The sequence below is a fragment of the Aedes albopictus genome, chromosome 3 (assembly GCF_035046485.1).
Source record: "Aedes albopictus strain Foshan chromosome 3, AalbF5, whole genome shotgun sequence".
Lineage (NCBI taxonomy): Eukaryota > Metazoa > Arthropoda > Insecta > Diptera > Culicidae > Aedes > Aedes albopictus.
Genome location: NC_085138.1, coordinates 414,020,398 through 414,044,731, shown reverse-complemented (window position 1 = coordinate 414,044,731; position 24,334 = coordinate 414,020,398). Strand labels below are relative to the sequence as shown.

General features: G+C 44.1%; 1 protein-coding gene and 1 long non-coding RNA gene across 2 annotated transcripts; both read left to right on the top strand.

The window, feature by feature from the left end:
• Positions 1-2,242: 2,242 nt before the first annotated feature.
• On the top strand, positions 2,243-3,268 carry LOC115254310 (uncharacterized). The gene is made up of 4 exons (XR_009998672.1): positions 2,243-2,691; positions 2,750-2,895; positions 2,961-3,169; positions 3,229-3,268. It is a non-coding gene; the product is annotated as an uncharacterized LOC115254310 (long non-coding RNA).
• Position 3,269: 1 nt separating this feature from the next.
• Positions 3,270-6,090, top strand: LOC134283954 (uncharacterized). Its single transcript, XM_062858289.1, has 2 exons — positions 3,270-3,327; positions 3,398-6,090. Exon 2 carries the CDS (start codon positions 4,066-4,068, stop codon positions 6,088-6,090), a length of 2,025 nt encoding a protein of 674 aa, XP_062714273.1. The 5' UTR covers positions 3,270-3,327; positions 3,398-4,065.
• Positions 6,091-24,334: the final 18,244 nt, after the last annotated feature.

The following is a 24,334-nucleotide window of genomic DNA, read 5'->3' as shown; positions in this document are numbered from 1 at the left end:
AAACGCCCCTGCGACCCACATTTCGTGATCATAATCATTTTGGACCTGAAAAGTTGATTTTAGAGATTTGGTGGAGAAGTTGTTTAATATGTTTGAACCCTTCTTTTGAAAGTATGGAATTTGTTGTAACTTTTCCTAGATATTTATGGGAAGTTTCGAACCATCTACAAAGTTGTTCTGCGTGATAAAGTATGTATTTCATTCAAAAATAGTGAAATGTTATTTCAAGTAGTTTTTGGCTTAATTTATGATCCATGTTCAAAAACAGCCGGTTTTCGGCCACTTACACGAATGCCGTTTGGCCGAATGGCCCGTTTAGTCCAATGACGTTTGGGCGAATTAAAATCAAAGGAATTTTGAAGTACTTTTTGACCTGCTATCAGGATCATCAGGAATATTTCCTCATTTTAACCATACGCTATTCTTTCTAGTTTTACCATTCAGAGATTAGTTGGCGCTGAAACTGTCATTACTTTTATCAAAAACTAGCTGTTCCGGCAAACGTCGTAATGCCTGCCAACTGTGTTTTTGATTTGAAGCTCCATAGAGGGGGAGGGGTCTAGGAAAGTGTGACAGTACGTGTATAAGGTATAGGGAAACAGCGTGACAGAGGAGGCCCCCTCCCTCTAGAAATCCCGAAGAACAATGGACGTAATAAATTAACCTTCCCAAAGTCCTTGAGAAATTTGGAAGAAAATTAATTGATTGCCATTTTTCGTCAACACTAGTCGGCCAGCATGTCTGAAAAAGACATTAGAATTTGAAGCATTTGAAAGGTCGAGCTTCAATATCTACATTCTGAACGTATTGTTTAGAATCTCACTTGATGTTCGTAGGCCGCGAGAGTGTAGGGGGCGAGCCACAAGTTATATAAAGTTGTGAAAGACGAAGCTTGTTAGGGTGACGCTAAGAAATCAGTTTGACCAAAGATTCCTCAAATCCGTAACAAAGCTATAAAACAGCTTTGTTGGTTAATGCGCCGGACTAGCGATACACAGTTACGGGTTCGAATCCCACCAAAACAAGTGATATTTTTTCCCAAATTTGCCATTTAAGCGCAATTTCCCTTCAAATACACACTTAAATTTAGAAATTGATCTCGGTAAACGGATTACCGAGAATCCAACAGCTGATATCTCGGTAAAATATTTACTGATTCTCGGTAAAATTTTTACCGAGATTTCGGTAAACCATTACCGAGTCTCGGTGAAGTTTGCCGAGATCTCGGTAAAAAGTTGGATTACCGAGATCTCGGCAAAGTTTTAACGACATCTCGGTAAAACTTTTACCGAGATTCAGTGAAAATTATTATTGGATTCTCGGCTGTTGGATTCTCGGCAATCCGTTTGTTGAGGTCGGCGATTTAATTTAAATGTGTACTTTTTACGTCTATTTAAGATATGCAGAGCGACTAATATAGTCTAAAAAGGGTTATAAATAAACTGCGATGTTTTTAATTTTTGATTGCCTTGAAGAATTGAAGACCTGATTGTTTTTCATCCTATTTATATTTATTTTTTTTTTATTAGAAGTGAGTCTATGACCCTATTTTGGAAACTTACTAATTTGAGTGTTATTTTGAGCGTTCTAGATGAATGTCAGGTGATTCTATAATAATTATAATTTTATTATCAATTAAACGATTTTGAAATGCATGCATATGCATTTGTCCATTTCCAAAAGTTTCGAGGTAAATTCTTATGTGTTAGACGTGTCAGTATAGTGAGTAGAATAGGATCTAATTGATCTAACAATCGATATTCAGATGTATTTATTCTTATTAGCTCTTCAATACAAGCTAGACAGCGCCATGCATGTCCAAATAGGGATTTTTAATTTTGCAAAATTTATTGATTTTTAAATTTTATACGAAAAAGTTTCTGAGCCACAATGATTTTGCTTTAAATTTTTGGTACTTTATTATGATACCTAAAATCAATTTCAAGGAGTTTTTTGGATATCACCTTTATAGTTCTAAAATAGCTTGATCTTGAGCTTGATTGACCGCTCGTGCATGCTATACTTCAGTATCGCCAGACCAGCTACACACACACAAGGAACCAATGAGATCTCTGCAGCGGACTAGCAGCCATCTCCAGTGTGTGAACGTTGGAGATCTTCTATTTTAGGCGACAATGCAACGGCGCCTGCAGGTTGCAGGTCAATGTGGGGAAGAGGAAGTAAGTGATGATTGCAATCGTTTGTATCCAGAGCAGACCGAATTCCCTCTGCGCCTTGTTACGTTAGATAAAATATTAGCCTATTTTGAGCCCTTTGTGTTTCGTGTGCAAACCCCAAATTCAAATCCCAAACGTCGAACACAAACTCACTGGGAACACTCGCTTGATAACGAAGGACAGGGGAAAAATTTTCCTGTCATCGTCCACTGAACGAACAGCAGCTACATCCGCTTCGCCTCACTGCACACGAACATCAGCATCGACCGAACAGTGAAGATAGTGGAGTTGCATGCCGGAGTGCTGTAAAGTGTTGTCCGTCGAAAACAGTGAAAACCGTTCGGTGCGAGTGAAGTTGCAGGGCATCACTCGGAGTGCATGAAGAGTGCGTGAATCAGAAGCCACCCACAACTTGGGCCCGTCAATTGTCCGCTGCAAGGGACCAGCATCCGCGGAATAGCAAACTTCTGCATCTCGAGAGCACACCACGAAAACCCGGCGTGGTTCCGAACAGGTGAGTCCTCGCTGTCCAACCAACAAGGACAATCGGCTCACAAATTATTTTCCTCCAGAAAGTAAACCCGCGACGAGCAAGGCCAAGTGGCTACGGGGGCGATCATCGTGCATCTTTGGACAACCGGACACGTGCAGAACTATCACGGGAGGAACACCCGGGGAATCTAGGCCAAAACTGTTCCCGGCGAGTGTGAATGCGCAGGTGAGAGAAATCTACCAGTGATTCGGGGAAAATACCAGCTCACGAAATGATATCGTGTTTTTCAGCTTGGAAACGAGCGTAACCTTGTGCGACGGGTACAATTTGAGTGCGTGGACGTTCTAAATTGCGATCCAAGCGACAGCGTCCGGCAGACATCATCGGAGAGACGACGACAGCACTGCCCCAGCGGTGCAACGATTGGCATTCTAGTTGCACGATAGACGGAGCAAAGCAGCATCATCCCAAATTGTGCGGAAAGCGGCACTGGAACCTGGTGAGTCGTTAGTAGACCAGTGATGTGTATGACGAATGACACCATTATTCTTTGCGCAGATCAACTACGCTTCTTCGCAAAACAATCTTGAAGATTGGCAGATCGTTCTCCGGGCAGCATCGAGAGCTGGATGTAGCTAGAAAAGCCTTCACGGAGAAGTAAGTGGGCCACACTCGCGTTAGCCGAGCTTCTGCAGCACTTCAAGTCACTAACGGAATGTATGGGTAGGGCTTTTCTTCCACAGCCTAAAACTGCGTCAAAACGGCACGGCCGTGAGGATCGATTCACGCTGGTTCAGGGAAGGACGAGACACGATCGCGACTGCACATATCGAGGCCGGCAGCGTCGAGCGCAAAGCAGGAGAGGAGACTGCACAGTGACCGGGAACACGATTCCGGTTTCGCAGAACGGCCTGGAGGCGAGGCCAACGCAGCAGTGCGGAAGCGAGCTGGTGAGCACTTCGACAGAACCGCGATGATGCAGGTGCGTGAGGCGGAGCAAAGAAGAGCAGTTTCGGCGAAGAAGATGGGTGCACCCGAGAAGAAATCCGTGAGTACCGAAGAGAAATGAAACAGATGAGGAAGAAAGCAGATAGAAGTAGGGATTAGGAAGAAGGAAACAAATGTTTGAAGGCATGAGAAATAAACGGTTTGTACACTAAATTGCTAATTTGTGGCGTATGAATGTTGCTAGCCGGTCCGATCCTTGCCCATTTTCACTCAGCGAGATCGTATCACAACATTGGCGCCCAACAAAACGAACCATTTTAGTTTGTGGTTTGTAGATTTTAGAATTTGTGTTCTGTTTGTGGCACAATTCTGTTATTTTGTAGCACATTTGTAGAACCTACCACATTTTTAGTTTTGTCTAGTTGGCTAATTAAGACCTTTTGGATCATGGATCCAGCAAGCCTGTTAGAAGAGGAGATCAGTTACGAACTGGCCTTGCGCCACGTAAACAATCTCGGAGCACTTCCTCGCAGGGCTAGAGCCGTTCGCTTGCGTGCTCTTATGCAGGAAGATGAGATAAAAGGAATACTTTATGACAATTCCTCCCACGTTATGGATGTGGGGGACAATATCAGTCAATGTCAATCTCGCGTGCGCGAATTAATACCCGAAGTGGAAGCAGCTTTGAAGCGCGGTGATCTCCCAGCAGTTCGTTTACTACGGTCGCGGTTAGTGCACTATCGGGACAGACTATCCATCGTGGATCCACCGGTAGCTTTCCTCGACACACACGCAGCCGTGGCGCTTTTAGTGCAGTTTTCCCTGGAAGATGTGGACGATGCGCTAGGAAGAACGAAGAAAAGTGCCAGACCAGTGAACAGTGACAGTGCCAACAGAAGCAGTACCGGTGCAGTTCCAAAAGGGACCACACAATCTTCGACCGTGACTGAAGGAGACTTCCTAGGATTCGACGAGAATGGAAATCCAGTCAACCATTCGGGTACATCGAATCAAGCGTCCATCATTCACGCTGAGCGACAACAGCGACATACAGCATCTCCAGTGACCGATCCGATAGCAGCTAGACCTCAACGCGACAGCTCAACACTCCACGACAACGAGAGAGGCGCTGCATCATTGGAAGCCATGCGTACCACGCGAGGAAGAGGTTGGAGCGCGGTTGGTCAGCGAGTCGTCCCGAACAACAGGTTTGAAGCGCAGAAAAACTCCAGCTGGCGAGAACCAACAATGAGCAGCACCATTCCACCACCGCCATATGAACCGATAAGAACCGAAGCGGGCGAAGCTGATGCGAGAGGTGACTACAACCAACTGCGGACCGATCTACTGCGACAGCTGAACCACAGGCCACAAGAACACGTTCCAAGACCGCTGTTAGAAGAAAGAAGAACGCTGAAGGCCATCCATAACTGGCCGTTCAGATATAAGGGCGAGAAGGATGGGTCGTCGCTGAACACCTTTCTGCAACGTGTGGAAATTTTCGCTGCATCGGAAGGAGTAACGGAGGATGTGCTGCTAAGGAACGTCAAACATCTGCTTCTGGACGACGCGCTCAACTGGTACAGCAGTGTTTACGTATCGGGAGAGTTGGTATCCTGGGACGATTTCAAGCGGCTGATCAGGCAAGAATTCTTGCCGGCGAGCTACGCCTACATTCTGCGGGCCGAAGCATACCATCGCTTGCAGGGCGAAGAAGAGCCGTTCTCCAAATTCTACCAGGATGTATCCACTCTCTTCCAATACGTGGATCCACCGGTGACAGATCAAGAGAAACTGTTCATCATCAAGAAGAACATGAACTCAACGTACGCTCCGATTGCCGCATCACACCATTCCATACGTCTGCTGGTGAAGGCGTGCAAGGAACTAGACGAACTCCGGAAACTACAGCATCATCAGCGACGGATCTCGTTACCGTATGGGGCACTGATTGAACCAGCGCTGGCTACACCGAACTCTTCGCTACGTTCATCGAAGCCACAACAGCCGCTCCAAAGGTTTGGAAAGGTCCACGCTTTGGAAACGGAAAGCTTTCACAGCTATGGAGAGAGCAGTTCGCAAACAGCCTACGGTGCAGAAGCAGAACAAGTGTCGCAGGACGAAGAAAAGATGGATCAGCGGATGGAAGTCCTATTACAACAGGTGAACGCATTGAAGCTGAGATTCGACCGTCGAGAAGCAGTAGGAAGACAGTCGCCCAACCAACAGTTCCCACAAATGCCAGCGAACAATCCTAACAACCATCGCCAAGTTCCTGAAGCAAACAACGCTCGCGATCCACCGGCGGCGATGATTTGCTGGAACTGTGACGAAGGGGGACACCGGTTCATGGACTGCGCCAAACCCCAGGCAGTACTGTTCTGCTATCGCTGTGGACAAAAGGGATTCTCGTTGCGAAGTTGCCCGACCTGTCTTCAACGCTCGGGAAACGCGCAAGCGGGGAGCCAGTAACAGAGGGTAGGACATCCTCGCCTCAATTCGACGATCCCTCTACAATTCCTGACCTAGTTCAGATCAACTCACTGATCATCAACCCCGACAACGACAATCGTCCGCACGCAGTGGTAGACATACTCGGGAAACAAGTTACCGGATTACTCGACAGCGGTGCCAACTGTTCGATTCTAGGAGGCGACAACGTAAAGATGGCGCAGGAGCTAGGCTTGCAGCAAATAGCTCTGGTAGGAGGCATCAAGACGGCAGACGGAACTGAGCATCGCATACAATCGTACACCCGATTGCCGATAGCCTACAACAACAAAAATGAAGTCGTGTCGATGTTGCTCCTTCCCACGTTGCCGACCTGTGTGATCTTCGGGATGAACTTCTGGAACGCGTTTAGCATTAAACCTGTGTGCTGCACGATAAACCTGGAGGCTGAAAAGGAGGTCGCGCCGCAACAAGAATCCATGAAACCGTTGTCAGAAGAAGAGAAGCAGATACTGGACGAAGCCATAAGCCACTTCCCGAAGGCCGAACCCGGAAGACTCGGAAGAACAGACCGTTACGTACATCGAATCGACGTTGGAGAAGCGAAGCCACGTAAACAGCGCTACTATCCCATGTCCAAGTACGTTCTCGACGAAGTGAATAAGGAGATCGACCGGATGCTGGAGCTCGACGTGATAGAAGAGGCACTATTCTCGCCGTGGAACAATCCGCTGGTTGCCGTGAAGAAGAAGACCGGTCAGTACCGTGTCTGTCTAGATGCCCGTCACCTTAACTCGGTGATGGTTAACGAGGGGTATCCCATCCCACAGATATCGGCAATCATGAACAACCTCAGCGGATGCACCTACATCTCGGCGATCGACCTAAAAGATGCCTTCTGGCAAATGCCATTGGAAGAGAAATCCCGGCCGGTGACAGCTTTTACAGTCCCGCAAAGAGGTCACTTCCAGTTCAAGGTCGTCCCCTTCGGACTGTGTACAGCGAGTCAGGCTCTGGCACGGCTGATGACGCACATCTTCGCCGACCTGGAACCTCACGTATTCCACTACCTGGACGATATAATCATCTGCTCACGCACCTTTGACGAGCACATCAAGCTGATGAAAGAAGTGGCAAAGCGGCTAAGGGACGCTGGACTGACGATCTCCGCCGAAAAGTCGAAGTTCTGCCTGGAGGAGATGAAGTACCTGGGATATGTGCTGAATCAAAGCGGATGGAACGTAGATCAGGAGAAGATTGAGTGCATCGTGCGTTTCCCAGCTCCGCAATGCAGGAAGGAGGTACAGCGGTTTTTAGGAATGTGCAACTGGTACCGCAGGTTCATTGCGAACTTCTCCAGAATCGCAGTACCGCTGACAGAGCTGACGAAGACGAAAACCAAGTTCCGGTGGACGAAAGATGCAGATGACGCGTTCCTGAAACTCAAATCAGCCTTGGTAGCAGCACCAGTCCTAGCGATGCCAGATCACACGAAACCGTTTGCCATTGCATGCGATGCGAGCGATGTAGCGATTGGTGCGGTACTGACGCAGGAGACAGACGGGGAAGAACATCCTATTGCTTACTTCTCCCAGAAACTGTCCTCGTCAGAGCGAAAGTATTCTGTGACAGAACGTGAATGTTTGGCCGTCATCCGGGCAATAGAGAAGTTCAGAGGGTACGTAGAGGGCACGAAGTTCACGGTACACTGCGATCACTCTGCCTTGAGCTATCTGAGATCAATGAAGAACCCTACAGCACTCATGAGTCGCTGGATACTCAGATTGAACGCCTTCGACTTCGACATCAAATACCGGAAGGGAGAAATCAACACGGTACCGGATGCTTTATCCAGAATTGTCAGCACGATGGTCTTCGCTGCAGATGCTTCCGTCGATCAGTGGTACCAGAAGTTAACGGAACGAGTGCAGCAAGACGGGGCTAAGTTTCCGGACTTCCGTCTGGTGAATCAAGAGCTTTACAAGAACTGCAGCTGTAGGAATGAAGAAGGCGCGCTGACACACCGGTGGAGGAAGGTTGTCCCGCTCAATCAGCGAGCTGAAGTGATTGCGAAGTTCCACGATTCAACATCAGGAGCGCATCTCGGATTCCAGAAGACTTGGCAGAAGCTGCAGAACCACTTTTACTGGCCGAAGATGATGGAGGACGTCGCACGGTACGTGAGGGGATGCGAGACATGCAAAGCCAGCAAAGCGCCGAACAGAACAATGATGCCGAACATGGGTGGTCCCAAACCTGCCCGTGTACCTTGGGAATTGGTGTCGGTCGACTTCGTAGGTCCTTTCACTCGCTCTCGTGCCGGAAATACGGTGATGCTCGTCGTAGTGGACTGGGTGACGAAGTACGTCATCGTTCATCCGATGAGATCTGCGGACTCCGTCAAAATGGTGGAATTCCTAGAACAACACGTCTTCCTACGATACTCTCGACCACGGATCATTCTTTCGGACAACGGCAAGCAGTTTCTGTCGGCTGCCTTCAAAGCGTTGATCGCCAAGCACAACATCATTCACATGAAGACTGCGTTCTACTGTCCGATGGTGAACAATGCCGAGAGAGTGAACAGAGTCCTCATAACCTGCATACGAGCCCTGTTGGATGAAGATCACCGAGGCTGGGACGAAAACCTGCAAGCGATCGTAGCAGCCATCAACGGAGCGAAGCACGAGGCGACCGGTGTCAGCCCGCACTATGCGAACTTCGGTAGGGAGCTGATACTGCACACTGATCTGTATACTCAGCAGGAGTTGAACACACCCGACGATCCGAAAGTGGCGCAGGACGTACGGCTATCGGCGATTCGTCGTATCCACCAGTTCATCATCCGGCGCATAAAGAACAACCACGAAAAGACGAAGCAGCGATACAATCTGCGGACACGCGACATCGTTTTCAAGGTTGGTGATCTCGTCTGGCGTAGAACCTTCACGCAGTCTTCCAAGGTGGATCACATCAACCGCAAACTCGACTCCAAATTCGCTCCGGCGACGGTGGTGAAGATCCTGGGAAGCAATCTCTACGTGCTGGAAGACGTGAAGGATGGCAAGCGAGGACAGTATCATGCCAAGGACATAAAGCCAGACTAACGAAGTAATTCCACAAGCTATGTAAGCAGCAACAGCTGTCAACTACGAATTATCTTCGGAGAATCACCAAAATACGCGAAGCGGTCAAGATTCCATGGTGCAGAGCGAGAAACCAGACAACGCCCAAGGGTAGCAGAAGGAACGCAGTGAAGAAGAAAAACAACGCGCTCCGGAAACACGGAGGACCCTGACGGTGCTGCACCGCACAAGAATCATCTCTGCAGTGGAGTCTAGTTCGTTGTTCAGCGGCACTCATCAGACAACGGAGCCTAGGCAATCTCGGATTAGCTCCCAGTCGAGCTCCCAAACCAGGTCGAGCGTCCACAGTCAGGTGTGATGAGCAACAACTTTCATAAACTACCTCTCCACCTTGACCATTATACAGCTATGTACGCAAATTCGTTTGTCGACAAGAACTTCGCAAGAAGTAAAAACACGCTATGCGGTCAAGACAACGGTTCATCAGCAGCGAGAATCAGCGGCACATCAACACTTCTATCGCGCCAAGAAGTGTACCGCGCGCCGTTCGCGATCGTGAGAAATCGCACCCTGCATCTTTGGAAACGGGGAGCAGGGATCTCTGCAGTACACCAGCTGGCTTCCGGATAGGAGGAGTGGAGAGTCGGAGATCGACGACCAACAATCGGTTCGACGCGGCTCGAAGCTTACGGCCACTATCGGGCGCAGCGGAATCGCACCTGGGAGTACTGGGAGAGGAGGAGTACGTAGCAGCGCCTACGGCAGGCGAGGGAGATTGGGACCCCGAAAACTATCCAGTGAGTAGGGAGGCTCCAAATACCGGAAATTGAGACAACGCGATAAGACTACAACCTACGGCAGGTTCGGGAGATTGGGACCCTGAAAGCAACTCAGCGAGTAGGGAGGCTCCAAATGCCATAAACAGCGACTGCATGAAGCCTACGGAGGGCTCGGGAGATTGGAACCCTGAAAGTTGGAGGATGGCCCCAAATACCAACAGAAGTGTCGGCACAGCGAAGGTAGGAGGACACAGCCGGCGAGGGAGATTGGGACTCCGAAAGCTAGTAAGGTGACGCCAAATGCCATACAACGGACAAGCTATGCAGACAGCGAGCAGGGAGCTGTTAACGACGAGCCTACGAGCCACCGAAACACGTCTTACGGCAGTGGCTAGAGGACCAAGATCTCAAGCGAAACCTCGCCGTTCCTTGCAGCACAGTGGACCAACACATCAGAATCATCTGTCGCACACGGTCTAAACCTCAAACACAACGAACCGCCAGACAGTGAGGGACCCTTGGCAGTCGACCACGGAGTTGAAGGACCTGTAGCTTCGCCGCCGATCATCCGATCGGGCACCAAAACTGCTGTGGAGAATCCCACCGAGTGACATTGACAAACTTCCAGGCACAGGTCTTGAACTAAGTGGTAGTCGGTTGCATGGGGGTCACTACGAAAAACTTCCATAAAAGCAACGCGACCGGGGGGCGCGGTAAAACCTCCTTTCTGGGCTCGTAGTGATTCAGGACGACCAAATCCGACCTTTACTCAATCGTGACTGACAACATCCACTGTAAACGTTCATATATTAGCCAACACTAGCCGTAATTTTCGTTACATGTTTTGATCTTTAGTTTTATTGTAGCTCTTAAAACTAGAATAGATCATACTGAGTGTTTTGCCACAGGAACGGCATAGCACAGAAGATGGGACAAGAACTAGCGCAGAGACATTTGCTCATTTGTGAGCGTTCAGATCACCTTTGGCAGGACTTGCTGCCGTTATGTTTGTTTTGATTATGTTTTGAGCTTTTGGATCTGGCGAACAACAAGGTTCGCGTTTGTTAGTTTTGCTGCAGTTATCAACACCTTGAGGTCTGCTCAAGCGATAACCCTCAGATCTGCTCCAGTCTCTCTGCGACTTCTTGTAGAAGTGAGTCTGAGAGTTTTTTGTGAGCTGCCTGCCAGCGCTCACAAAAAACTCTGCGCCTGTGGTAAGGTTGTGTTACGTTAGATAAAATATTAGCCTATTTTGAGCCCTTTGTGTTTCGTGTGCAAACCCCAAATTCAAATCCCAAACGTCGAACACAAACTCACTGGGAACACTCGCTTGATAACGAAGGACAGGGGAAAAATTTTCCTGTCATCGTCCACTGAACGAACAGCAGCTACATCCGCTTCGCCTCACTGCACACGAACATCAGCATCGACCGAACAGTGAAGATAGTGGAGTTGCATGCCGGAGTGCTGTAAAGTGTTGTCCGTCGAAAACAGTGAAAACCGTTCGGTGCGAGTGAAGTTGCAGGGCATCACTCGGAGTGCATGAAGAGTGCGTGAATCAGAAGCCACCCACAACTTGGGCCCGTCAATTGTCCGCTGCAAGGGACCAGCATCCGCGGAATAGCAAACTTCTGCATCTCGAGAGCACACCACGAAAACCCGGCGTGGTTCCGAACAGGTGAGTCCTCGCTGTCCAACCAACAAGGACAATCGGCTCACAAATTATTTTCCTCCAGAAAGTAAACCCGCGACGAGCAAGGCCAAGTGGCTACGGGGGCGATCATCGTGCATCTTTGGACAACCGGACACGTGCAGAACTATCACGGGAGGAACACCCGGGGAATCTAGGCCAAAACTGTTCCCGGCGAGTGTGAATGCGCAGGTGAGAGAAATCTACCAGTGATTCGGGGAAAATACCAGCTCACGAAATGATATCGTGTTTTTCAGCTTGGAAACGAGCGTAACCTTGTGCGACGGGTACAATTTGAGTGCGTGGACGTTCTAAATTGCGATCCAAGCGACAGCGTCCGGCAGACATCATCGGAGAGACGACGACAGCACTGCCCCAGCGGTGCAACGATTGGCATTCTAGTTGCACGATAGACGGAGCAAAGCAGCATCATCCCAAATTGTGCGGAAAGCGGCACTGGAACCTGGTGAGTCGTTAGTAGACCAGTGATGTGTATGACGAATGACACCATTATTCTTTGCGCAGATCAACTACGCTTCTTCGCAAAACAATCTTGAAGATTGGCAGATCGTTCTCCGGGCAGCATCGAGAGCTGGATGTAGCTAGAAAAGCCTTCACGGAGAAGTAAGTGGGCCACACTCGCGTTAGCCGAGCTTCTGCAGCACTTCAAGTCACTAACGGAATGTATGGGTAGGGCTTTTCTTCCACAGCCTAAAACTGCGTCAAAACGGCACGGCCGTGAGGATCGATTCACGCTGGTTCAGGGAAGGACGAGACACGATCGCGACTGCACATATCGAGGCCGGCAGCGTCGAGCGCAAAGCAGGAGAGGAGACTGCACAGTGACCGGGAACACGATTCCGGTTTCGCAGAACGGCCTGGAGGCGAGGCCAACGCAGCAGTGCGGAAGCGAGCTGGTGAGCACTTCGACAGAACCGCGATGATGCAGGTGCGTGAGGCGGAGCAAAGAAGAGCAGTTTCGGCGAAGAAGATGGGTGCACCCGAGAAGAAATCCGTGAGTACCGAAGAGAAATGAAACAGATGAGGAAGAAAGCAGATAGAAGTAGGGATTAGGAAGAAGGAAACAAATGTTTGAAGGCATGAGAAATAAACGGTTTGTACACTAAATTGCTAATTTGTGGCGTATGAATGTTGCTAGCCGGTCCGATCCTTGCCCATTTTCACTCAGCGAGATCGTATCACAACAGCCTGCACAAATGCATGCGAATGTCAGAGTGTTGGTGCAGAGGGTTCACACATTGGTGCGTGGATGCCAGGTGTAAGGTGAAAGACTTGTGTGATTATTATTATGAAGCTAATGCGGCACAGTTCGCTTGATTGCATAACTCGTAGGCGTTATCTGATAGGCTAACACGAATGCAATGTTCTCTCACTATCTGGTAATCGAAATCGGGTTAACACTGTGCTGTGAAAGTTGAAAGGAAGAGAAACGGCTTTTCAACCGATTCTGGTTCTAGCATTAGCTATAAACAAATAATACATGAGTTGAATATGTAGAAAGGAGGGAGAAAGTATATAGAAAGATACAGGGTAGGAGGAAAGGGACGGGCCAGGATTAGAACCCAGTTCCTTCTGCATACGAATCAGAAGCGGTAGCCACTAGACCACCAAACCCGCTTACAAATTCAATTGTTACGATATGTTCAGAATTGTTTTATGTTTGGTATTTGGTTATATGGCAATTTGGTATTTGGTATTTGGTAATTTTCACAAAATCAAACAAAATTCAAGAACAAGAAAAAAACATCCTAAAAATGTTAAATATTGAAAAAAATAACATTATATCTTCAAAATTGACAATTTTTTTGCTATAGTTTTTTCTTCAGCTTTTCCTAATGAAATTTCTTAAACGGGAAAAAATCGTGGAGATTTTATGCAAATACAAGACTCAACTTGCTACAAAACTGTATGGTGTAATCTTCTCACGCTACTTCCAACACGAAGTAACGCAATCAACGAGTATCAAAAATAGCCAAATAAGCCAAATGTCCCCACATGTAGGAAAAAAATGTTTGCTGACCTTCGGAGCACATGCCAATCGTTGCGATTTCCAGAACGAAACCAGAACGGTTCCCACATGGCATTCGAGCTGAACCACGCAGTACCTACACCATACAAACGTTCGCAAACAACCAGCCTGCCTCTATCATGTTACAAAGTTGAAGTGTGAAGTGTCTGAGGAGAGGTTATCAGAACGGTTCCCCGTTTATGTGGCCAGTTATTGAGGAGGTATTTTGCTATGCGCATTGTTTTTGTTGTTGCTGCTAGCTGCGATGACATGCGAGCTGACCCCTCGGCAGCACAATGTTGTAAAACTGTGCACAAATCGTGCGAAAACAGTCAGCTTTCTTGCAATTCTGCGCAGCTTGGCTTCCTGGAATCCATATCGGACTGATTGGAGCAAAGCTGAATGTTAAAATTGCCTATAGACATGCGGTCGACTTTCAGCTTGGCTGTTGCTACCATAATAATGGATCGTGTCTTAATAGTGAACCCCATCGACCATCTTCGGAATAGGGAGCGGAACCACTTCGAAAGGGGGTCCTACTTCGGGCAATTTTCGCTTATAACTCAGTCAATTTGTGAAATGCCCAAAATAGGACCCCCTGCCGAAGATCCCGCATCCTAAGTTATTCTTCATGGCGTGATGGCCTAACTGGGGCCGACCCTGAACCACCCGGAAATCGAGCCCAGTCTCACTTGTCTTACCATGGTCTTACCATAGTCTTACTGAATATCCGCGCTTTTGCCACTGTGACCATATGGGTCCTCTGAGCTTAAAACTATTGAGCGGTTCCATATCATTTCAGCAACGAGTAATTTTCATATATCTTTATTTGGATGAAACCTTGCATACAAGTCTTTGGGGGAGAAAAACGCCGTTTTGCATACTTGGTTCGCCATTTTTAATCTAGCCTTACTTATGAGAAGGGCCTATGAAAAATGCACATGATATCTTCAAAAAATTGTATCTCGAAAACGGTTTGTCCGATCGGTTTGGTGTCTTCGGCGAAGTTTTAGACAATTGTTGGTGCTATATGGAGAAAATATGCACGGTAAAAAAATATGTTTGGTTTTTGTGATTTGAACTAAAATATAGATTTTCCCTCAAAAGTGACATGTCAATATTTTTTTTATTATCCTTATGTTATAGCTGACTGAAAATGCTACCTAGTGCACAGTGGGTTGTTCTGGAGAAAAATAGGTTACAATGAAAAAAAAATGTTTTAAAAAATTACGGTTTTCAAAAAAAGCTATTAAGTAAAGTCAAAAAAGTTTGTCGCCCTAATTTTATGAAAGTACATCAAATTTGCAAGAAAAAAGTACTTCGGTAACATTTTTCTAAGATGCACCGTTTAGAAGATATTACTAATTTAATATTGATTTTTTTGATAACTTAATAAGTTTTAGCCCTTTTCGGATGTACTCCGTGTTTCTCCAGTTTCAAAAGTATTTTTTTCGGAAAGATTGGAAAATTTTGAGTTAAAATGACACTGACAGCTTAAAGATTTGAGTGAAATTCTCTGCCTTAGAAGTATTTTGAAACAAAATCCCACTATCAAGAACAATGATTTCTTCCAGTGGTTTTTATTGCCTTCTGCTGAAAACGTGCTAATAAGTATTAGATACAGGTAATTAGATACCAGTTAGCTGTACTACGTACAGTTGGTGATTGTAAACATGGTCTTTGTTGGAACTAGTCCACCATGGCCACGCTGGCCCAGGCTTGTAAACATTCGACACTTTTCACTGCCTTCGTTTCGTTGTCGCGGTCGGGTGTCAGCTTGCTTTATTTCATTCGAACGCGACCGCTACCTCTTACACACAACACAAGCGGCAGAACAAAGATCAATAAACAAAAAAGTGGATCAAATCAACGTAGTCTGACACGATGACATTAGTATAATTCCAGCTTTTCGCAAGATTTCAGCCAATTTTGATTAAAATTGGTATAATATTAGTATAATATTAGTCACCTTCCATCAAACTAGACGGCTGCCGACTGATACCTCAATCAAGAGATTTTGTTAGCGTAAAGACAGGAAATAAGAGATTAACTGTTCAGAAAAGATTGTTAATGATGACATTAAGAGAAGCTTTTAATCGCTTTAATGAAGTGTACGTCAATGTAAAAATAGGGTTTTCATCATTTGCAAGCCTCCGGCCAAGGCAATGTAAACTATTGACTATCACAGGAACACATAATGTTTGCGTTTGCACTACGCATGAAAATGTCAATTTAATTCTACATAGCTTAAAAAAATACAATGTCTTGAATGATCTAAAAACATTAACGAATAGATTACTTTGCGAAAATAAGACAACTCATTGCCATCTACGAAGATGTAAAAACTGCCCAGATACCTCAGTTTTAGAAGACAGTTTATTGAAACAACTGGAAGAAAACTTTGTTGAAAAGCTTTCATTCGAACAATGGGTTACCACTGACAGATGTGATTTAGAAACTATTGTAAAGCAAACCGATGACTTTGTTACATTTTTCAGCTCAAAATTAGAAAGTTTGATTCCGCATGATTTTGTAAAAACCGAACAATCCAATTTTTTGAAAACTACAAAACAAAACTTGCAAGATGGTGAATTTTTGGCTATTTGTGACTTTTCTGAAAATTACAGCTTCGTTTTGCAGGATGAAGTTCTATCACACCATTGGAACGTGCAACAGGCCACAATCCATCCTTTCGTAATATATTATACTGAAAATAGGCAAATTAAACATTTTAGCTTCATTATAATTTCAGAAGAACTAAGACATGATTCAGTCGCTGTTAATTTGTTTATTGATAAAATGATGAACTTTTTACAAATTGATCAAAATAAAAACATGAAAAAAATTTATTTTATGTCAGATGGTGCTGCTTCACAGTATAAAAACCGAAAAAACTTTTCTAGCCTTTGTAAGTTTAAGTCAAAGTATGGTATTGACGCTGAATGGCATTTCTTCGCAACATCGCACGGAAAAGGTCCATGCGATGCTATTGGAGGTACGATAAAACGCATGGCTACCAGAGCAAGTTTATCCAAAGAACGCGAACACCCGATAAAGACTGCAAGAGAGTTGTTTAATTGGGCAAACAAACGAAAAGAAGAAGAACTTACAAAGTTGTCATTTTGTTATTCTACTACAGAAGAATACGAAAATATGTCTTTGCAGCTAAATAATCAATATAATAATGCAAAAACAATTCAAGGAACTCAAAAATTCCACTCATTTCTTCCTCTATCAGAAAATACAATAAAGGCAAAGCTTTATTCAAACTGCCCTGACAATGATGCCAAAATATTCGATATTGTTAAGAAAGTTGTGTAAACAATAATTTGATAAAAATACAGGAATAAAAATAAACTGATGTACAAAGTATAATGTTATTTTTTATTGCGCACAAATACCACCCCTGAAAAATAAGCCTTATTCGCTCTTTTGAATCTTGCTAATTGAGGAGCTTGCGATATGCAAGAGTTGAATGCACATTTTCAACACAATACACCAAAAACCACTGGAAGAAATCATTGTTCCTGATAGTGGGATTTTGTAACTTGTTTTTCAAAATACTTTTAAGGCAGAGAATTTCACTCAAATCTTTAAGCTGTCAGTGTCATTTTAACTCAAAATTTTCCAATCTTTCCGAAAAAAATACTTTTGAAACTGGAGAAACACGGAGTACATTCGAAAAGGGCTAAAACTTATTAAGTTATCAAAAAAATCAATATTAAATTAGTAATATCTTCTAAACGGTGCATCTTAGAAAAATGTTACCGAAGTACTTTTTTCTTGCAAATTTGACGTACTTTCATAAAATTAGGGCGACAAACTTTTTTGACTTTACTTAATAGCTTTTTTTGAAAACCGTAATTTTTTAAAACATTTTTTTTTTCATTGTAACCTATTTTTCTCCAGAACAACCCACTGTGCACTAGGTAGCATTTTCAGTCAGCTATAACATAAGGATAATAAAAAAAATATTGACATGTCACTTTTGAGGGAAAATCTATATTTTAGTTCAAATCACAAAAACCAAACATATTTTTTTACCGTGCATATTTTCTTCATATAGCACCAACAATTGTCTAAAACTTCGCCGAAGACACCAAACCGATCGGACAAACCGTTTTCGAGATACAATTTTTTGAAGATATCATGTGCATTTTTCATAGGCCCTTCTCATAAGTAAGGCTAGATTAAAAATGGCGAACCAAGTATGCAAAACGGCGTTTTTGTTCCCCAAAAACTTGTATGCAAGGTTCCATGCAAATCAAAAAATACAAAAAATAAAAACTGGAAAAATTTCCCACTTGTTCGTGGAATCGCTCTATTACAACTGATAATAAACAGTACCGACGCCTGCCTCGGTATTTCTTCAATTCATACAAATAAATGGAATAGTCAAATCGCTACTGATCCTCCCATATATGGGACAGTATGGAGGAGCTCGATCAGATGTCAATAAGTAGGTATGTACACAAATCTACAAGTATTCATTACACGTGTTATCGCTCCGTAGATGCAACTTGGTTCGTGTCCGATGTGTGGTAGCGTAGCCACAATGTGTACACATACCGACTGGCAGAGTGGTAAGCAATGCAACAGTGGCGTGTGGTTGTTGGTAAAACAGTAACTACCGTAGCGATTTTAATCTATTGTATAATCATATAATTTTTCCACATCCCCATACATCCATTCCTCATTGAAAAAGTGCTGCACTCCATATTTGTACACACATGGCATGGGCCGGGGCCCCGGCAGTACCTCAACTATGGTACATAGTTGGTTAAGTTTTACTGCCATGATGGCATGGTTTGATGGAACGAGCCTGCTTGCTGCGTGGTGTGCAATTGCATCGACTAAACTGCAACAGTCGAAGTGCATTCGAAGTCGGCTAAACCAGAAACTCAACCCATCGGAATAGGCATTTTTTTTCTTTCTTTATTCCACTGCGGAGCAGTCGCGAGCCACTCAGCAGCATCATGCCTAGGGTCTCTCTCTTCACTGTGCAATCGGCACAACTGCCGTAAACAACATTTTGTCGGGTAGCCTAGCCTACAACAAGCAGCCCGGCAATTACCTCATATGAAATTGAAAGGGAAAAACGAGCTTCTCTTTTCCTGATCCATCATCGTACCTACCTAGGTACTTAAGCCGTCGTCGTTGCAGAGGCTCATGCACGCCACTATCGGCGCAGTGCCTAGCTGAGCAGGGATTCCCAAACATATGATACACGTGGCCAGTGTTGAGAATACTCACTTTCAAGAGTGATACTCACTTGCTTCTGTTTCAGTCCAGAAGCATGCTATCGAAAAATGTTGTTTGAAGGGCTTTTAAATTGTAGTTTAATTTAAAAGTTTGCCAAATAAAGTAAAAATCGCAGACGCATACCAAAGTTGTGAGAGAGCTGTGAGTACGAGGTGAGTAAAATTCATGTAATTCATACTCACCTTGTGCTCACAGCTTTCTCACGGTTTTGGTATGCGTCTGCGACCTTTACTTTATTCGGCAAACTTTTAGATTAAACTACAATCTTAAAGTCCTTCTAACATCATTTTTTGATAGCATGCTTCTGGACTGAGATAGAAGCAAGTGAGTATAACTTTTCGCAAGTGAGTATTCCCAACACTGCACGTGGCTCAGTTACATAAATTTGTTAGGCATGGTACACAAATTACGTAACGCTAAGGACGAACGGGACGGTCGGGGAATTATCCGCCATTGCTCTGTTGCTACTGAGATGGTAATCTCGGATTCTACTTCATATTATGAAACAAAAATGTACCATTGTGTATGCTCACTTGCATTGAATATGCTGATTGTTTTTCAGCATCTTCTGTGCGATAGAAATCGAAATTACCATCTTCAAAATCGCGAGGTAAATTGTTAGAAAGAAAGGGAAGATAAGAAAAATAACACGGCGTCCCGTATCACCTTAAAATCGACCATTTCAGAACACCAAACCCCCCCCCCCCCTCCACTTTGTAATGCTTTTTGTACACAGAAAAAATTATTCATGTAAAATTCAGCGAGAAATCATGCACATAAAGGGAATGCTAGAGTTAGTGCATATTTACATGAGATATCAAGTAAAATTACGTTATAATCGTGTAAATTGCCGCTAATAGTCACGTAACCGGTTGTAGTCCATGATGGTTTACGCGATGGTTGGCGGAAATTTACACGATGGTAATGTAATTTTACATTATATTTCATGTAGAAGTGCTATAACTCTAGCATTTCCTTTATGTGCATGATTTCTCGCTGAATTTTAATTTACATATTTTTTTCTGTGTATGAATTCTCAAACATTTGTGTGTGGATTGTAACGCTATGCTGGACTCTATAGGAGAGGACCCTATAGAGATACGTAATTCGTGTACGATGCCTTATCAGGTCTGTACTGCCGTTCTACACCCGATTGTCCCATGTTATATGAGATTCCCATATAACATGCTCCGGGAATTCACCACAGAGCTTCTCGTTGGAATTCACTTGGAGCTGCTCTTGAAATTTCTACAGGTATTCCTTTTGGCCTTCTCTCAGAGATAGCTCAGTGATTTCCTCCGGAGTTGTCTTCCGGAGTCCTCCGGTAGCTTTTTCGAGATTTATTACGGTGGTCAATGACCACTGGTCATGTCAGGATTTCTGAAGGACTTCCTTCTTGGACTTTATTCGGAGTTTCTTGTAAGATTACTCCAGGAGTTTTCCGAAGATTTCTTCCGGACTTGCTGTCGGGGTTTCGGTTGGAGTTCTTTCTGGGACTTCTCCTTAAGTTCCCTCAGGATGTCTCTATCAGAGGTTTTATTCGTTTTTTTTTACAGAGCTTCTCCCGGTGTTCCTCCCGGGTATTCTGGTAGAGTAGTAGACTTCCTCCTGGGATTTCTCACTGAGTTTTTCTCGGGATTTCTAGCAGAGACCCTACAGGGATTTCTCACGGAGTTGCATGCGGGATTTGTTCCAAAGATTCTCCCGGGATTTCTTCAGGAGATTCCTCGAGATTATTTTCAGGTTTTCAGTGGTTTTCTCCCGGAGTTGCTTCCGATTTTCTTCCAAGTATTGCTCCCGATGTTCCTCCCTGAGTTGCTACCGGAGCTCCTCCTGGGATTTCACCAGTAGATTTCCCGAGCTTCCTTCCGAAATCCCTTCTGTGATTTCTGCGCCAGTTCCCACAGGATTTCTTTCAAAGTTGCATTTGGAATTCCATAAGTAATTTTCTCGAAATTTCTTCCGGTGTTCCTGTCAGGGCCTCAGAAGGGGTTCCTTCTGGGACTTTTGTCGGAGTTTCTTGCAAGATGTCACCAGTAGTTTTCCGGAGATTTCTTTTGAACTTCTTCTCAGGTTCTCGGTACAAGTTCATTCTGGGTTTTCTTCCAAATTTCCCCCAGATTCGGTGAGTTCGTTCTGATTCGAAATTTTGTAGCTGTACATAGCAGAATCACGATTACGATATGTTTTTTTTTTTTTTTTGGGATATTTACTAAATCATATACATATTTTCTGTTTTTATTCGGGGAAGGGATCACTACTTTTTTCTCATTTCAGAGAGCGAGTAATGACGCTTAAACCTAGGCTTTAAAACCTGGACATGAGGGTTAAATTCCTTTGTCCCATCCCAGGAAGAAGCGCATCGACTGGCATTAACCTTCTTAGCAAAATCACTCCCAACGTATTTACTTCACATTCATACTAACATACTATGCTGAGCGATTGGTACGAGATGTCCCCGTTCTATAGCATTATCCACAAAAAAAAACGCTGTACAGTAGGCCGCTTCAATTCTTGCACTGCATCTTCGATGTTCAGCAAGCATTGATAATGACAAGAAAAATGATAAAAGTAGTCGATTCTTTCATTTTCCAGGATTCTTTCAATGAATGGCTGTGTATGTGTAGACTAGACTAGACTAGACTAGAGTTTCTACAGGGATTTTTCACAAAGTTCCTCGAGAAATTCCTTTCTGAATTTCGTCAGGCATTTCTCCCGGAGTTGCTTGCTAGGTTTGTCCTAAAGATTTCTCCAGGTGTTCTCGGGATTTCTCCAGGGGTTTCCTAGAGATTTCTTCCGGAGTTCCTCTCGGAAAAGGTATTTCTATTTTCACTGAGTTTCTCTAGATGTTCCTCTAATAATTTCTCTTGGCCTTCTTCCCGGAATTCCTGTAGTAGATTTTTTGAGATTCCTTCCGGAATTCTTTCTAACATTTCTCCCAGAGTTCCCCCCAGAGATTTCTCTTAAAGGTTTTTCCCTGAATTCCTTCCGGTACTTTGCTCAGTATTTTCTTCAGAATTTCTATCGTAGTTCTAGAGTTTCTTCCAGGATTTCTCTCGGAATTTTCTCCCAGAAGTCCTTCCGAAATTACTACTGGAGTTTTCGGAATTTCTGCAGGCGGTGCCTACCGGTACTCGTCCCCGGAATTCTCACGAAGTTCCTCACAAGTATTCTTCCAGAGTTCCTCTCGAAGTTCCTATAGGAGTTCCTTGTGGTATTTCTCCCGGAGTTCCTTCAGGATTTCTCTTAAAAGTTTTCTCTTAATTTCTGTATGTCTTCAGTAATGTTTCTGGCTTATCAATCTTCTGGGAGAATCAAAACAACTATATGTTTTCTTGATCCAACGTTTTGGTCCTTATTGGACCTTTTTCACGGATTCTACAATATTTATTGTGCCATGGTAGAAAGTTTCTTGTTACATTCGATATTTACCGAATGAGTAGTTCAAGATATAGAAAACATATAGTAGTTTTGACTTCGCTCGATGTTTTACCGGATTCCTGGGATTTCTCCAGTAGATTTCTTGAGTCTCCTTCTGAATTTTTACTTCGATTTTTACTGGAGTACTCCGGGATTTCTTCCAGAGTTCCACTCGGAGTTGGTGTTTCTATCAGGGTTTCTCAAGCGCTTCCTTCTGGGATTTCTCTCGCAGTTCCTTGCAAAATTTCTTCAGGAATTTTCCAAAGATTTCTTCCGGTTTCCGGTAGAATTTCTCTGGCATTTTTTTTTTCTAGGTCCCTCTTGGGATTTCTCTTAGAGATTATCTTGGGATTTTTCCTAGGTTTCTTCCCAGGATTTCTCTCAGTGGTCCGAAGATTTTTCAATGAGTTTCTCGCGCGATTTCATTCAGAGGTCCTTTCGTGATTTCTCCCGGAGTTGCCTGCAGGGCTTGCTCCAGAGATTGTGCGGCTTTTCTTCGGTAGTTTCCTCGAAATTTCTTCCGGAATCCCTCTTGGGAAAGGTTATATGTCTTTTTCCCTTGCTCGTGGTATTCGGGATTACTCCAGTCGATTTCTCTAGATTCCTTCCAGAGTTCCTTCTGAGACTTCTCCCGGAGTTCTCCGGGGAGATCCTCTCGAGATTCGAACGGAGTTCCTCCCAGGATTTCTCCCGAAGTTCCACGCTTTGTTGGACGGTTTTGTTGGATGTTCCTTTTATAATTTCAGTAGGAGTTCCTTCTGGCACTTCTCCCTAGATTTCTTCAGCAGATTTCTCCTAGAGTTATTCGTGGGATTTTTCACAGTCTTCCTCGAGGTATCTCCAGGAGTTTTCTCGAGATTTCTTCCGGAGTTCCAATGCTCTTCATAGAAGTTGGGCTTTTACGAGGAAACCTTAGGTATAAAAATCGTAAGGGGATTGATTTCTCACAAACAAGAACAGAAGAAGCAGAAGCACGAAGCACAACAGCCTCAGATAATTACTGTTGGAATGTTCGTACTTCTCATTTTTTTTAATTTTCGGGCAAATTCTTTATATTTCTGTTGAAGGAACTGAATCAAGGAGTTAACCCGTAACGTGGGTAGATCACCTTGGAATGGTGCGTTACGATGTAAGATCTACCATTTCAAGTTTTGATCTTGCTATTTTCCAGCCTGGATTATTTATTTATTTTTTTTTTTTGAGATTTTACCCCTGAGGGCATTCATCTCACATCCTGGTTTATTTAAATACAGGAACATTCCAGGATCAAGATTTGGTGTACTTTTTTACACTATTTATTTATTTATTTTTTTATTCTATTTATTTTTCACTGCTAATATACCATTTGTTTCAGAGGGATGGAGGTAAATTTAACCTATATATAAATAACAATTTACAAAAATATAACAGTGGAGAACGTATCACAATTTAATACTTTTTTCTATTTCAGATTTACAAGCAGGCAATCAGCGATCAAAACGGCGAAGTATCTCTTTTTTTAGAAAGGTCAAGATTTACCGTACGATACAGTGACAAGTAGACCGCGTTTTCCGCGTCGATTTTTCGTGCCGAGTTCCATAATTTCGGTTTCTCTTTCGAACATTTACGATAATGTATTTTTGTTCATCACACCTTCAACTTATATTACGCGTTGCGAACATTCGCGGATAATAAATATGTACAACGGTTTTATTATCCGCAATCTTATAACCACGGGAACGCGAAAAAAAGTAATACAAGAACATATGTGAAACTCAAAAGCAACGATTGTAGTTGTTTTGTTGTCCAGTTTTCTCGTAAAGCTACGGCGCAGGTTTCGGTTTTTTAGCATTGGAAGTAACACTAAACGGAATTGCATACAGTTTATTTTCTGACTGAGAAACGATAAGCTCAAAACGTGCGTTATTACGAGTTGATCCGACATAAGCGTGGTTTAAAAATTATTCATACCCGGTATATAATTAAATTTAATACACAAACATACAATAAAATTATTCTA